This window comes from Puntigrus tetrazona, unplaced genomic scaffold (assembly GCF_018831695.1).
Source record: "Puntigrus tetrazona isolate hp1 unplaced genomic scaffold, ASM1883169v1 S000000401, whole genome shotgun sequence".
Taxonomy (NCBI): domain Eukaryota; kingdom Metazoa; phylum Chordata; class Actinopteri; order Cypriniformes; family Cyprinidae; genus Puntigrus; species Puntigrus tetrazona.
The window spans coordinates 420,001-437,500 of record NW_025048054.1 but is presented as its reverse complement, the minus strand read 5'-3'; the positions used below and the strand labels follow the sequence as shown (position 1 = coordinate 437,500).

Here is a 17,500-nt window from a genome sequence, read left to right as displayed (position 1 = left end):
TCAGTTGAACGACGCCGTGCATAAATTCGATCATAATTAATTTTGAATCAATCATATGATAAAAAAAAAACATATAAAAGCGGTTCAATGTGCTTTTGGAGGATATCGTTGCATTTCACAAACACAAAACATTATAAAAAAACACTTCAAGTGCCGTAATAAGTTTAAACCGGTAATATTAAAAGACACTATATTAATGATGAGGCCGGCGTTTGCCTTCTAATGACTTTCTGCGGGAAACTACTTCATGTGAAACTCTGCTCGTTGCGTTTCTATACCTTCATGCCTGTAAAAAAGGTGTATTAGCCCTTTAACTACATTATTACTTGATGTGACGTCACACGCAAACCATCCCTTCAATACACCCGTGCATGCAGTGCTCAGACTCCCCATTCACTGGATAGATTTTATATTCTCTTATCAATGTTTTGTCCTGTCGTTAAAAAAACCCTGGCATTAAATGGAGTTTAAGGGATGCCCTGACTATGAATAAACGAGTGCATGAGGGGTCTGCGTCTGGCGCTGTAGGGAGGTCACCTGGTCCGGACACGGGCGGCTCGGGTTTGTGGGATCTGACCGGATCCAGTCGGTCCTTCTCCAGCTGCTTCCGGGTGCTGCGCTGCCGAGCCTCGCGAAACATGGGCAGAGCGTGAGCTGAGAGAAACACAACAATCACAGCAAGAGCTCAAACGCAGAGTACTACGGCAACGTGCTCCTGTTTACTCTTGATTAAAGTGCCCACATTTCACAGTCGCCAAATAGAGTGTGTGTGTGTGTGAGTGAGTGTGTGTGCGTGTGTGTGTGTGTGTGTGTGTGACTCCGGGGTCACGAGGAAAGAGCGAGCGATTTTCCATTCAGGAGTCGCGCTGATTCCTCTCACGCTACATTAAGCAAAAAGGTTAGCGGTGACACACGGACCTCCATCATCCGGAGCCACGTCACCTCCATTTTCCATCGCTATTTCCTGAGGTTCGTCCGGACGCTCTCGTGACTAACGCGTGGCTGCTGAGTGTGTCGCGCGCTAATGGCATCGTGGCCCTCGGGTGAGACACAATCCGATGGAAAGCACTCACTCCGTGCAAACACACACACACACACACACACACACGCACACACACGCACACACACACACTCACACACACTCACACACACACAAAGACAGACAAAACACACACTCAAACACAAAAGCATGCTCACAAACTTACAATCAATCACTCTCTATCACACACACACACACACACATAAAGACAACAGAAACACACACACGCACACACTTACAGAAACACACACACACACACACACACACACACACACAGACACACACTTACAGAAACACACACACACACACACACACACACACAGACACACACACACACACACACACACTTACAGAAACTTACATAATCACTCACACACACAGGAGCTCACACAAAGACAGAGAGAAACACACACACAAACACACGCTCACAAACTTACACAATCACTTATACACTCTGACACACACACACACACACACACACACACTCTCTCTCACACACACACATAAAGACAGACAAAACACACACTCAAACACAAAAGCATGCTCACAAACTTACAATCACTCACACTCTCTCATACACACACTTATAAACATACACACACAACACACACACACACAAACTTACACAATCACACACAGACAGACACTCACACTCTCTCTCACACACACACAGACAGACAGAAACACACACACGCACACACTTACAGAAACACACACACACACTTACAGAAACTTACATAATCACTCACACACACAGGAGCTCACACACACAAAGACAGAGAGAAACACACACACAGACGCATGCTCACAAACTTACAATCATTCACACACTCTCTCACACACACACACACACACACACTCACTCAAAACACACACACGCTCACAAACTTACACAATCACTCATACACTCTGACACACTCACACACACACACACACACACACACACACACACACACACACACACACACACACACACTCAGATGACACACACACACACACACACACACACACACTCAGATGATCACACACACACACACACACACACACACAAACCCATGCTCACAAACTTATAATCAATCACACACTTATTATTATTATTATTATTATTATCAGCCATAATTAAATAATATTAATATATAAAAATAATTACAAAATTATGAATTTAAATTAAAAAATATATCAATTTTAATTAGTTTATATAATACTGCCTATAATTAAATAATAATAACAATTCAAAATGATAATTAAATTTGACCATCTATACAGAAACTAACAGATGACTACAACAACAAACAAAATATAGCAAAAAATAGTGAATTATTATTAAAAATAGAAAAGTGTGTTTTCTCCGTGAATACGAATGAAGTGTAATTTATTTCAGTGAAGCTCAGCTGAATTTTCAGCCTCGTTCCAGTCTTCAGAATTCCTTCTAACGCACTGATTTACTGACGCTTCAGACGACGATCAGCGGTAAAAACCGTCGATAGTTTTGAGGAAACTGTAATGCAGTTTAATTTTCAGGATGCACAGATGAGGAACAGCATTCGTTTGAAATGAAAACGTACATGTGTTTACAGTATATGACATGTATATATATATATATATATATATATATATTGAGATGCCCGTCAGACTCACGGGTGATGATGTAATCCTGTGTGAGCGTCTCGGCGTGCTTCTCCTTCCTCTTGCTCTTGACCACACACAACATCGCACCTCTGAGGAACAAACAACACGGAAAACAGCACGTCAGCTTCTAAAATTAGACTAAACATGCCTTCAAATAAATCAAGACATCAAACAGACACGTTAGTTCTCCTTTTATCACATTCCCCAAAAAGATATTGTTGTTTTTACCGAATTCTCGTCGGAAACCATGCATATGAAAGGTTTTTGCATTTTAAAAGAAATTTAAATCTAATAAGCTGGAAATCTGAACTGTAGAATTATTATTATTATTATTATTATTATATTAAATATAATACCACTGACAGGTTTAGTTAAAAACATTTTCACATTGAAAATAAATACATGAAAATTGGCAAATTCTATAATATTTTATCAGGTACAAATTACTAAATGAGCGATGAATAATACACGCGTATAAATTATGCATCAAATAATTTTTAATAATTCTAATATTGATACTGCAATGATAAAATAATATATTATACATGATTATATAATTATACTTCTATAAAACAATTAGCTTTTAATTTAAATGTAATATATATAACATTCAAGTGTTTCGTACTTAATCATCAACGAATGGAAAGCTGAATTAAGTAATCGAATTTAATATTTTTATGTCATTATTTTAATATACCATCGCCCTAGTTTAAGAAAAATTTCATATAAAATATAAAAATATTTTTTTATATTAAATATAAAATATTTAATATGTTATTATAATTATTAAACCTGGATAAATTAAGGAGGTTTATAGGTGACCTGAAAAAAAAAAAAAAAAAAAAAATTTAATAAACATCTTTAAAAGTTACAATTTTCTATTATAAATATATTTTTATAATACATTATTATAAATATAAATACATATTCTAGTTATGTCAAGCTCTAAAATCAAGCGGCGTTTAATATTTTAATTTAATATATAATCATTTGAAATGTTTTTAAATACGTTTTAAAAAATGCTAATATTGAGAAAAAGGCCTTTAAAGTTGTCCAAATAAAGTTCTTAGCAATGCATATCACTAATCGAAAATTAGGTTTTGATGCATTTATGGTAGGAAATATAATATCTTCATTTAACATGATCTTCAACGAATATCCTGAACATGATTTTTGCATAAAAGAAAAACTGATCATTTTGACCCATGCAATGTATTGTTGTGTTACTGCTGCAAATATATATACCTTTGTAGCAACAGCCATATATGTGTATGTATATATGTATGTGGTGTGTGTGTCAGCAGGATACGACTCCGTGGTAAACGTGCAGGCCATTGATTCTGCTCTCAGTGGACACTAATGGAGTGGTTCTGTCGAGTTTCCTCGCTTCAGTGGTTCGGTTCAATCAGTCCAAACCCGGCTGAAATCGTTACTGAACAAACACAGGCGGAAAAAACAGGGAAGAGTGCGAAGCGGGACCGAGACGGACAGCAAAGCGTCTGTACCTCTGACTCTTGACCGGGTCGTAGTAGACCTTCGCCAGGCCGTTCCCCGTCCCCACCATGATCTGATTCAGCTTGGGATGCCAAAGACAGCGGACCACGCTCTGAAACAACAGCACATCACAACTCACTCTCTCTCTCTCTCCGTCCGGCTCATCTCCAGTTGACTATATTTGGATCTGGATCTCAAAGAGTCTCTGTGACGACTGGGCCTCTGCCAGGGACCGTGTGTGTGTGTGTGTGTGTGTGTGAGAGAGAGAGAGAGAGAGAGAGGAGGAACAGACTCCTGAATAACTGCAATCACATGCATGCAGCGCATGTCTATATGATGACGGTTTATAGTGAACACATCCAGAAAGGACATTAATAAAATCAGAAAAACACCACAAGAGCGTGTTGCATTCTTACAAACTTCCCAAATAAATACAGCAGAGTCATATAATATCATTTAAAAATAGTAATAGTAATAGTTTTAACAATAATAATATTTTTTATTATTATAATTATATTAATTTTGTATATTTGCCATATGACATATTATTATTAATATTATTATTATTATTATTATTCAAAAGTTCTATGTAAGACACATTATAAAAATATAAAAACAATAAGTAAAATAAAAGCAATAATATATTTGTTAGCCATTATGAATACTAATGAAACGTATCATATTTATCTTAGAAAGTATTTAATGATATTTAAAAAAAAATAAAATAAAAATGTAAATAAAAATGAATGATGCTCTAAAGAAAAGAAATAACCACTATCGTGCAAACATGCTGTAATGAAACGAAATAGAATGAGTAAAAATAAATAAATGCATGAAATAAATGCCATGCGAAAATAAAAGAACTCCACAAAATAAAACTGATCAAAAAATGTTTAAAAAAATAAAGAACTGAGAAAATGAAAGGTTTGGATTAAAGGTTTGGATGAAAACGAGGGGGAAATGTGTCACCGCTGTCATGCAAACACTAAAAGGACTGAACATTAAAAACGTAATAAAAATCGAACAGAAAACAAAAATAAAATAGAAACCAAAATAAAATAAACGTCACTGTCATGCGAACATTCTGCACTAAAATGCACTCGAATAATACAATTAGATAAGCATCATTATCATGCAAACGTGCTGCGTGGAAAAAAATAAAATGAAATAATTAGGTCAGGATGAAAACGGGGATGAGTAAATAATGAAGCTGTACAGGAAATGCAGAAGAAGCAGCAGCAGGTACTGGAGACCAAATGATCTCTTGAGATGAGTTAACAGCACAAGAGGAGCATAATTAATCACGCTCTGTCCAAGAAACTCTTTCCAAACTGATCTCGCGGAGGCATGGGGGTGAAATCTGCTTAGGCTCCAGCTGTTCAGCTCAGGGCTGGTTTCTGCCTGAATCCTCCAGCCGGACCGTGTTAAGCCGGCCTGACCTAGAATCCGGCTTTAGACCCTCTCCCTCCCCCAGGACTGTCGCGGGGGTTTCTCCGGCCCTTATTGACTTAACGGGAAGCGCGGGGTTAATCCGTCTCCATGGGCATGTGGCCGAGTAATTGATTATTTAGAGAAGATCTGGAAGATCTGGCCGCGGATCTGAAATGTGCTGAGCCTTTTTCGGGCCGAACGCAAACGTAATCTCCTTTAGTCGCTCCATTACCTCGCAGATACTGTATCACGGGGTTTAGATCGCGCACATCTGTATACCTGACCTCTCCATTCCTCGTAATGGTGCCACACAGAGAACCGTCGAAAACAGAGATATATGCACGCACCTACGACTGTTCATCACTAATGTTTCTACTAGCGCAAGGGGGAATGATAACGGCAGTGAGAGTGAATCAGATCCTTCTTGAGCACATTTACTGTAAATAAGGACCGAAGTGACCTTTATCTTCCAGCTGTTTATTGATGAGAGTGTGCCAAACTTAACCCAACATGCTACTGCTACTACTAATAATAATATGAAAGACCATTTTTCTTATTAATTGAATTATATACGCACACACAGATATTTACACAGTATACACACTTATAAATTATGCATAATTTAATAACGCTAATATTGATACTGCAATGATAAAATAATATATTATACATGATTATATAATTATATATTCTATAAAATAATTTACTTTTAATTTAAACGTAATATAGATCAATCCTTTTTATTTATATAGCGCTTTTAACAACAGAGGTTGCATCAAAGCACTGAACAGAATAAAGTAGAAGAATATAATGACATTATAGATATATATATATATATATATATATATACAATATTATTTATTAATTTGCTAAAACTAATGACACCACCAATCATCAACACTAATTCGAAATTAAGAAAAAAAAAAAGAGATACAAAACAATAATAATAACAACAGTAATAATAATTTAAGTAAATTGCGAGCAGACGCAAGGTCGGTTTGTTATGTTTTGTTGATGCAAAAGGGGTTTTTCAACTTTCTTCTAACCAGTAAAAAGATACGCAGCCGAAATGAGGTTTAGATTAAAAAGTACACTGCAGACGCAGGAGAAGAGGGTGAAAACAGACTGAGATGTGAAAGTCACCTGGAGTCTGTCTTTAACATTAACAAGCTTTTAGCACAACGTTTATATTTTAGTTCTAGGTTTAGTCTTTCCAGTCTTTTCTTCTTTTCTGTGCCCTAGCACTTTTTTTTTGCTTTGCAGCACTGCTCAGAGAAAACTTCAAAGACACTTAAATAAACAATTTATTGCTTCAATCCCAGCAGCACTGGATCTAATTTAGTTTTCTGAAAAATGTCCGCATAACAGTGGTAAAAGATACTGTATTTCCTAAAGGTGTTACTAAAGAAAGCATATACATATATATAAATAAAGCAACAGTAGTCCCAGACTCGAGCCCTGGGGAACACCACATACTGAAGAGGCTGACATGGAGGAACAATGTTCTATATTCACAGCTAATGTCTATCCTTTTGGTAGGAGTCAAGCCACTCAACAAAGAGAAACCTACAAAGACACTTCAAATAAACACTATATCACTTCAATCCCAGCAGCACTGGATCTGTTTTAGTTTTTGGACATCAAGGAACATTCCAGACGTCACTGGAAAATAAGACTCAAAATGGTCAGAGTAACAGTAGATATTGTACTTCTAAAAGATATAACTTAAAGGAAGTATTTAAAGAGTAAAGACCCAGAATCGACCCATGGGGAACACCACGAGCTAAAGGGGCCAGCTTGGAGGAAAAGATGCTTTATTGACTGCAAACCACCCTGAGATACCTACAAAAACACTTAAATAAAGCTAAAACACCTCGCTCTGAGGTTTTAGTTTTTATACACACAGCTGCATTGCAAATGTCACCGAAAAAAATAACATAACAGCAGTAAAAGACACCGTATCTCCGAAAGATGAAGCATAGGTAGGGAAAACAACAGTGGTCCCAGAATCGAACCCTGGGGAACACCACATACTACAGGGGGCAAACAACGTCCTACATTCACAACGAATGCCCTCTCCTTTAGAGAGGAGGTAAACCACTCAGAGAGAGCCACAAAGACAGTTAAATAAACACTATATCACTTCTATTCAAGCAGCACTGGATCTGTTTTAGTTTTCAGGCATCGAGCCACATTCCAAACGTCCAGTGCGGAGGGAGCAGTAGGCGTCCTGGAGGACACACACGTCTCACCTGGTTTCTGCACCTTGTGAAAAAGTCAGCAAAGCCGAGAACCACCCCCGGAGTATTTACTCTTTCCAGCCCGGAGATGTGTCCAAGTCCCGGCACAGAGCATGACCCCAGCGAGGGGTTACGGCCCGTGTTTACACTCGAATGATTGGTAGCTCTTCCTGTCACAGGACAGCCTGGTGCAGCACTTCATAAAGACAGCACTTAAATTCTTCAGCCGTCTTGTGCTGGATAAACACTGTAAATAGCTTCTCGTCAGGTCAGCTATAAATAACTTCAGTCTTCTGGACGGGCCAACGGTATTTTCAGCGAACAAGAGCCATCCACCTCCGCTAATGCCGGACGTAAACGATGAGGGTATTTTGGTGCTTGGCCTCCAAACGCCACCAATTCAATATTTTTGGTCAGCGTCTGCGACATCACGCAACGAATATTATGCTAGCGCTGCTTGGCGGTTCGCTCAGTTTGCCGTACGCCATCCTGTCAGCTTCGAGACAACAAGGGACCCGGGGTGAAGCGCATTAGCCTTTACTCCGGAGCGCTGGGACCGAGAGGAACCGAGAGGAACCCACTCAGCAGCCCATCTGATCTGAGCTTTGAGCCGTCACTCAGATGTGTCCCGGAGACGCTTCACTCGCTTCAGACGAGCTCCGGGACGCTCCGAGGTCACAAGCGTGTCATTCCAGCAAATGGATGGAGGAAGACAGCGTTCCCTTCGCTCTCACAGGGACCAAAGTTTCGCTTCTTGTCTGCAGTTGCACAAGCAACCCTACAGCTTTTACCAAGACTTTCCATTACTAGAGGAAAACACATTACTGGGACGCTTAGCTTCTTTATATTCTAGATGTGAAAATGTACAGTAAATGAACATCTGACAGACAAATATAGCAGATGAATTATAATAGATTTGATAAAATAATACTAGTATAATTAAAACAAAGCATGATATATTCTACGCATTATTTCAATAGTAATAATAAATAACACACACACACTATATATATATATATATATATATATATATAATTGTGTGGGTGTGTTATTTATTCATCTACAATAACAAAATTAGAAACATTTTATATGTTCTATGTAATATAATGAATATTTTAAAATACCAATTATACATTATATTCCATTAATTTCAATATCGACATAAATTACATTAATAAAATATATATACACAATACAATTCAAAGTATATTAATTGACATAATGAAATAATAATAATAATAAACTAATATATATATTATAGTATAGTAAAAATAATCGTTACATTAATTTTATAATAATGAAATACTACTCCTATTAGTAGTATATATAATAATAATTATACAAATTTATATATTACTTATACTTTATATTTATATACTTCTATGGCAGATTAATGTGAAAATCCAACTCAATAAAATAAATAATGCAAATGATAATAATAATATAATAATAATACTATACAAAATATTTTAAATGTATGTATAAAATAAAAAAAAATTATATAATATAGAAAATAAACACACAAATAATTATAATAATTTACAAGAATGAAAGTAAATGGAATAACGATAATAATAAAAATAATAAATTAATTTGCAATTATGGCAGAATAGATGAGACATCAGGGAATATGGGCAAAACCTAATTAATTGAATTGCTAAATATCAGATTAATGTATATACAAGATATATATTAACTTAAATAATTTCAGGAGTCAGAGCCAATCGTGCGAGTGCCTTCGTTTGCTGCAGAGCGAAACTGTCCCATAATGCACTGCACTTCACCAGACCGTGTTTTGTGACCCCAAACCGTTATCAGTATGGACACAGCGCTGCAGCAGACACCTACCGCATCGGCCACTTCAATCTCGTAGACCTTCTGCAGAGACTCCCGCTGGAAGAACAGCAGCTTCCCGTTCCCTGCGTCCTTCTTCACCGAGGTTCCCGTCAGCAGCAGTTTATCATCAGGACTGAAGCAGCAGTCGCTCCTGTTCACAACACAGTTACTGACGTGATGCTCGCAGGTTACAGTTCACTCAAAACTATCCAGACATCTCTTAAAGAGATCTTTCTACTGGCAAAAAGTACTAATCTGTATTATAAAAAAACTCAAATCAGTACAAAGTCAAACTAGGGTCACGTTTTAGACTTTTGGCTCTCTATTATTTAGGGTTAGGGTTAGACTTCCTGGGTCTCACCCATCAAAATTATCTTTTTGTTCATTTTAATAAAGCTGAAATATATATTAGATATTATAAAATATTAGATTAAACAAAAGATAAACAATTTGTAATATTGCCTTAAAAAACAGATAACTTCTAATACCACAGAAAAACAAAAATTTCCCAAATTTCTTTAATGTGTAATATATATATATATATATATATATATATTTTTTTACAGCAATATTTAAAAAAACATTAATAAAATGTATTATTATATTATATATATATATATATATATATATATATTTTTAAAAAAAACAATTTTATTATTATATATATAAGTAAAATGTTATATGTATATATTAAATATTATATTTTCTTTTTTTTACAGCAATACTTAAAAACATTAATAAAATGTATTATTATCATTATATATATATATATTTAAAAAAACAATTTTATTATTATATATATAATTAAAATGTTATATGTATATATTAAATATTATATTTTCTTTTTTTACAGCAATACTTAAAAACATTAATAAAATGTATTATTATCATTATATATATATATTAAAAAATACATTTTTATTATTATATAATATATATATATATATATATATATATTTTTTTTTAATATATATATATATATATATATATATATATATATATATATTAAATATATAATTTATATAATTAATTATTATCGTTGTCATCATTACATAATATGCATTTGTTATCAATTATTATGAATACATTATTTTATATTATGTAATATATAATAAAATAAATAAATATTACTACCATCATTGTTACATAATTTATATTTGTTAATTATTATGAGTATTTGTATTTTTTTTATGAACATACAGAATACATATTAATTAATACGTAATATATAATAAAATAAAATGACAGGTTTAGCAAATTTAGGAAAATGTATTATTGTTAATACTACTGTTATCGTTGACATATTTCACATTTGTTATCAATTATTATGAACTTGATTTATTTCAATGCATATTAGCACGTGACATATCATACAGGAAGAAGAGAGATCAGTACATGGGGAAGAAGGAGGTCAGGCCGCTGACGGCAGCGAGAGGTTTCCTGAAGCTGCGTATGTCCCACGTCTTCAGAGTGTCGTCTCCTGAAAACACACACAGAAGACAGACGTCATTGTGTGTGTGTGTGTGTGTGTGTGTGTGTGTGAGTCAGAGCCGATCCGACGTGATTCTTACACACTCGGATCACTTCCACAAACACAAGACCTCCATTCTCTGCACACAAGTCTGCTTTGTGCTCGCGCCGAGCATTTTCCGACGCATTCGATGTATTTTAGCATTTAAAACCCACAAATTGAGCCGTGGAGGTCAACGCAGCACAGCGGTGGGCGGCATGAATTAAATCATGTGAATAATCTGATCGCAAATTAAGAGTATATTTCAGAGTAAGCGCAGTGTGGCCGGAAACTTAAAAAGCTTATATAATTATATTATACAGCAAATATTGTTACTTTTAGATGGAATTCCGCATATTTTTTATTTTTAATCATATATTCTTAAATATCATTTACATTCTATAAATATCCTTAATATAATCTCGCTCCATAACCCTTTATCTCTTCCTGTACCATCTTTTATTATTTTGAACGGCCACTGAATTATGAATTATGAAGTGTCTGCCGAATGAATACATGTAAATGCATTTTTTAAAAACATATTTGTGTTTGTAATATATAAAAATAAAACGTTTATATATAATTAAAAATATTATTTGTTATTTAAATCTAAATATTAGAAAATTAAATGTATGCCTTTATTTTGTATAATATACAAAAATGAATTACATGTATGTGATTTTTATATTAAATATATATTGTAATACTGTATATATAAAACTTTACATTTAATGTATTTACTTTTTCAATACATTGCATTTTATTTTTATATCTACACATATTTTTATATTTAATTTTATATTATATTTATTTTATATAAAAATATTTTTAAATATATTTTTTCTTTATATTTTAATTACTATTTAAATTTGTTTTTTATTTAAGATTTAATAATAAACATTACCTATCTTGTTTTAAATGTATATATATATATATGTATGTATATATATATATATATGTATATATATATATATATATATATATATATATATATATATATATATATATATATATATATATGTGTGTGTATATATATATATATATATATATATATATATATATATATATATATATATATATACATACACATTTAAAACAATATATATATATGTGTGTGTGTGTGTATGATTTTTTTACTCCCGTCTCATACACTCATTCCCTACACAGATAGCGGCGGTGTGTCTGACCTCCTCGGGAAGCGAGAGTGACTCCGTCGTAAGAGAAGGTGAGGCAGCTGGTGTCTGATCCGGCGGCGTGCGCCTGACGAGAGTGAAACTTAGTGTGAACCTGAAAAACACAACACAACCTCACATAAGAGACGGACGAGCAGCTTTCAACACGTCTGGAGGAGCAGAGACGAGACCTGCGCTCCATTAACACTCACACACACACACACACACACACACACACACACACACACACACACACACAGAGCTCTGCGGCACAAACACTTTCCATCTGCTAAACCACACTCCAGGCTGAACACCGCTGCATTCTGGGAAACATTCGCCGCTTCTCACATTCAACATCAACACCAGGACCGAGGAGGAGCATGTCAGCCAAAAACACTTTAAGTCACACCAGCAGGTAACTTTCAGCACTTCTTCCTGTCTGTTCTCAGCCTGAACATCTAATGAGGGACACACATATACATATATATATATTTAGCTCTCACGCTTTCATTAGATGAAAAAAATTCAATGAAAATAAAAAATATAAATTAATAATAAAAAAAAAAAATGCGGAAAAATATATTGAAATACAAAAACTGAAAAAAACAAAACATTAAATAAAAGGAAAATAAATAATAATAAGAAAAAAAACGGAGTAAAAGAATAACTGAATTAGAGGATTATATAGTAGAGAGCAGACCAAAAATACAATAAATAGAAGGGAATCTAAAAAAAAAAAATAATATATATATATATATATATATATATATATATATATATATATATATATATATATATATATATATAGAGTTGAACCCAAAATAAACATCAAATAAAAAATAACTAAGATACCATAGTAAATAATGAACTTATAGTAATGTGAACTTTTTCCTGGTCAGTAACAGTGGAAATGTTCATCGGTTGAATCCTTACAGACAGAAACAAACCCACCCTGAGAAGTTTTCACTGGAGCCGTGACAACTAGCCCCGCTCAATTAAAGTAAATGAAGAGTGATGGAAACCGAAGCCCGAGAGAAAGAGACGGAGGAGAAAACAAGCTCCAGAAAGAGCTGACGGACGGCACGTTTAACAGGAGTCGTGGCACTGGAACGGACAGATAACGGCCAAACTAATTTACTGCTGAATAATTGGCGTGTTTATCAGAGTTTCTCCACCGTCCCGTGAGCCGCTCTGATTAACTCCCTCATTAATTCTCTCCTCCACTCCAAACGAGCTCTGCTCTCACATCAGTGTGTGACTGTGAAGGACATGTGCATCATGACAAATAAATGAAATTAAATGTATTAAAAAAATCATTAAATAAATAAATCAGAGAGAGAGAGAGAGAGAGAGAGACAGAGAGAGAGAGAGAGAGAGAGAGAGAGAGAGAGAGAGAGAGAGAGAGAGAGAGAGAGAGAGAGAGAGAGAGAGAGAGAGAGAGAGAGAGAGAGAGAGAGAGAGAGAGAGAGAGAGAGAGAGAGAGAGAGAGAGAGAGAGAGACAGAGAGAGAGAGAGAGAGAGAGAGAGAGAGAGAGAGAGAGAGAGAGAGAGAGAGAGAGAGAGAGAGAGAGAGAGAGAGAGAGAGAGAGAGAGAGACAGAGAGAGAGAGAGAGAGAGAGACAGAGAGAGAGAGAGAGAGAGAGAGAGAGAGAGAGAGAGAGAGAGAGAGAGAGAGAGAGAGAGAGAGAGAGAGAGAGAGAGAGAGAGAGAGAGAGAGAGAGAGAGAGAGAGAGAGAGAGAGAGAGAGAGAGAGAGAGAGAGAGAGAGAGAGAGAGAGAGAGAGAGAGAGAGAGAGAGAGAGAGAGAGAGAGAGAGAGAGAGAGAGAGAGAGAGAGAGAGAGAGAGAGAGAGACAGAGAGAGAGAGAGAGAGAGAGAGAGAGAGAGAGAGAGAGAGAGAGAGAGAGAGAGAGAGAGAGAGAGAGAGAGAGAGAGAGAGAGAGAGAGAGAGAGAGAGAGAGAGAGAGAGAGAGAGAGAGAGAGACAGAGAGAGAGAGAGAGAGAGAGAGAGAGAGAGAGAGAGAGAGAGAGAGAGAGAGAGAGAGAGAGAGAGAGAGAGAGAGAGAGAGAGAGAGAGAGAGAGAGAGAGAGAGAGAGAGAGAGAGAGAGAGAGAGAGAGAGAGAGAGAGAGAGAGAGAGAGAGAGAGAGAGAGAGAGAGAGAGAGAGAGAGAGAGAGAGAGAGAGAGAGAGAGAGAGAGAGAGAGAGAGAGAGAGAGAGAGAGAGAGAGAGAGAGAGAGAGAGAGAGAGAGAGAGAGAGAGAGAGAGAGAGAGAGAGAGAGAGAGAGAGAGAGAGAGAGAGAGAGAGAGAGAGAGAGAGAGAGAGAGAGAGAGAGAGAGAGAGAGAGAGAGAGAGAGAGAGAGAGAGAGAGAGAGAGAGAGACAGAGAGAGACAGAGAGAGAGAGAGAGAGAGAGAGAGAGAGAGAGAGAGAGAGAGAGAGAGAGAGAGAGAGAGAGAGAGAGAGAGAGAGAGAGAGAGAGAGAGAGAGAGAGAGAGAGAGAGAGAGAGAGACAGAGAGAGAGAGAGAGAGAGAGAGAGAGAGAGAGAGAGAGAGAGAGAGAGAGAGAGAGAGAGAGAGAGAGAGAGAGAGAGAGAGAGAGAGAGAGAGAGAGAGAGAGAGAGAGAGAGAGAGAGAGAGAGAGAGAGAGAGAGAGAGAGAGAGAGAGAGAGAGAGAGAGAGAGAGAGAGAGAGAGAGAGAGAGAGAGAGAGAGAGAGAGAGAGAGAGAGAGAGAGAGAGAGAGAGAGAGAGAGAGAGAGAGAGAGAGAGAGAGAGAGAGAGAGAGAGAGAGAGAGAGAGAGAGAGAGAGAGAGAGAGAGAGAGAGAGAGAGAGAGAGAGAGAGAGAGAGAGAGAGAGAGAGAGAGAGAGAGAGAGAGAGAGAGAGAGAGAGAGAGAGAGAGAGAGAGAGAGAGAGAGAGAGAGAGAGAGAGAGAGAGAGCAGAGAGAGAGAGAGAGAGAGAGAGAGAGAGAGAGAGAGAGAGAGAGAGAGAGAGAGAGAGAGAGAGAGAGAGAGAGAGAGAGAGAGAGAGAGAGAGAGAGAGAGAGAGAGAGAGAGAGAGAGAGAGAGAGAGAGAGAGAGAGAGAGAGAGAGAGAGAGAGAGAGAGAGAGAGAAAGACTCCAGAGAGAGAGAGAGAGAGAGACAGAGAGAGAGAGAGAGAGAGAGAGACAGAGAGAGAGAGAGCAGAGAGAGAGAGAGAGAGAGAGACAGAGAGAGAGAGAGAGAGAGAGATTAGAGAGAGAGAGAGAGAGAGAGAGAGCAGAGAGAGAGAGAGAGAGAGAGAGAGAGAGAGAGAGAGAGAGAGAGAGAGAGAGAGAGAGAGAGAGAGAGAGAGAGAGAGAGAGAGAGAGAGAGAGAGAGAGAGACCCCAGAGAGAGAGAGAGAGAGAGAGAAGAGAGAGAGAGAGAGAGAGAGAGAGAGAGAGAGAGAGAGAGAGAGAAGAGAGAGAGAGAGAGAGAGAGAGAGAGAGAGAGAGAGAGAGAGAGAGACAGAGAGAAGAAAGAGAGAGATTAAGAGAGAGAGAAGAAGAGAAGAGAGAGATAATTATAGACAGAGAGACAGAGAGAGAGAGAGAGATCTTAGAGATTACCCTAGAGAGAAGAGAGAGAGAATGATTTTCCTTTATAGAATCAGAGAGAGAGAGAGAGTCTGAGATAAGAAACAGAGATCAGTTAACCTATCTCAGAGACAGAGACACAGAGAACACAGTGAGATGTTAGAAGTGAAATAAACAAGAGACAGACAGATAAGAGAATAGAGAAGTGAGACAGAAAGAGAGAGATTATTTAAAGAAAGAGAGAGAGAGCCACGTGCATATATTTAGGCTCCCTTGTCATATTAGAGAAGCAGAAGATTACATGACTCAATATCAGCAGATTCAGGAGAACAATGTCCAGGAATCAGTGACAAAGCTGAAGCTGCTCCGAGCTGGATCTTTCAACAAGACCACGACCTAGAACACTGCTCTCAAGTCTCCAGATACACCTACCATCGTTCTGGAACCATCTCAGTCTCTAGACCTGAATATTATTGATTATTAGTGGTGTGACTACTGCGAAGAGACAGTCCATCGTGCCACGGAAACCATCAAACCTGTGCTGAACTGGACATGTTTTGTGGTTCACGGTGGTCCAAAATATTGTCCAGAGAGAATGACTCTACAGCTGGGAGCGTTTGAAGGCTGATGTACTACTGCAAAATAGAGTTATTATTTCTTTTGTGGCGCCTAAAGAAGCTGCAGAAGATAATGGCTAATTTTGTTTAAATAATTCTCACACACTTTCCATAAATCATATCAAGTTTATTTCACTTCTCGAACATCACTGTGTTTGTCTCCTGTATGAGATATTTAACTGAAATTTCTTATCCAGACGACTAATGATTTATAAAGGAAAAATCTGGAAGATTTACAGGGGTGCACAAACTTTCGCATACCACTGCATTAAGAGAGAAAGAGATTAAATGTATTTTATTTTAATTTTGAATTGTATTTTTTCTGTTTCTTTAATTTTATTACATTTTTAGTTACTTAATGATTTTCATTAAACGCATTTATTTGATTATTTTAGCAGTTTATTTCATTCGGAGCTGAACAGAAATATAAAAAGAAGGAAAAAACAAAAGCGCACGAAAAAAAACGATTTAAATTTATTTTATTTAATTGATTTACAGTTTATTTTATCGCTTTTTATGTGCATTTATCTTATCGACTTTATTTGTCAAATTCCAGGCGAAATATTTAAAGAATACGGATGAAAATGAAAAAAAAAAAAAAAAAAAAAAACCCAGTCAATTTCTCTGTACCATACTTTGGGCAACCTCTATGAAATCATCCGTTGGCGTGCATGTCTAGTACCTTTAATAAACGCTCCAGCGGGTTACAGTTATAGACTTGAGCCTCTGTTCTGAACAGCGCTGCTCTGTTGAAGAGAAGTCGCTGCCAGTTTTGCGGCGAAACGAAGCGAACGGAAAAAGGATAAACTGCAGGATTCATGTGAAACTATCGGCGTGTTCCAGGAGGCGGCGAAGACAGCTGAGCGCAAATACTTCTCTGATCCCATCTCTAAAACCTTTTTTTCCCCCACCGTTGACTCATTCTACCAGACCCTCCCGTTACAACCTTTCCAAAGAGTTTTCCACGGCCGTTCGATC

At 36.7% G+C, this 17,500-nt stretch overlaps 1 protein-coding gene across 2 annotated transcripts in view; it reads right to left on the bottom strand.

The window, feature by feature from the left end:
• LOC122333897 (WD repeat-containing protein 70) overlaps window positions 1-17,500 on the bottom strand; it is a 58,582-nt gene that overhangs the window by 8,160 nt on the left and 32,922 nt on the right. For both annotated transcript variants that reach the window (XM_043231753.1, XM_043231754.1), the window contains 6 exons: window positions 12,367-12,466; window positions 11,065-11,149; window positions 9,682-9,820; window positions 4,174-4,274; window positions 2,678-2,757; window positions 538-654 (listed from right to left, as the gene is read on the bottom strand). In XM_043231753.1, the coding sequence (XP_043087688.1) occupies window positions 538-654; window positions 2,678-2,757; window positions 4,174-4,274; window positions 9,682-9,820; window positions 11,065-11,149; window positions 12,367-12,466 (622 nt within the window). The remainder of the gene's footprint in view (window positions 1-537; window positions 655-2,677; window positions 2,758-4,173; window positions 4,275-9,681; window positions 9,821-11,064; window positions 11,150-12,366; window positions 12,467-17,500) is intronic.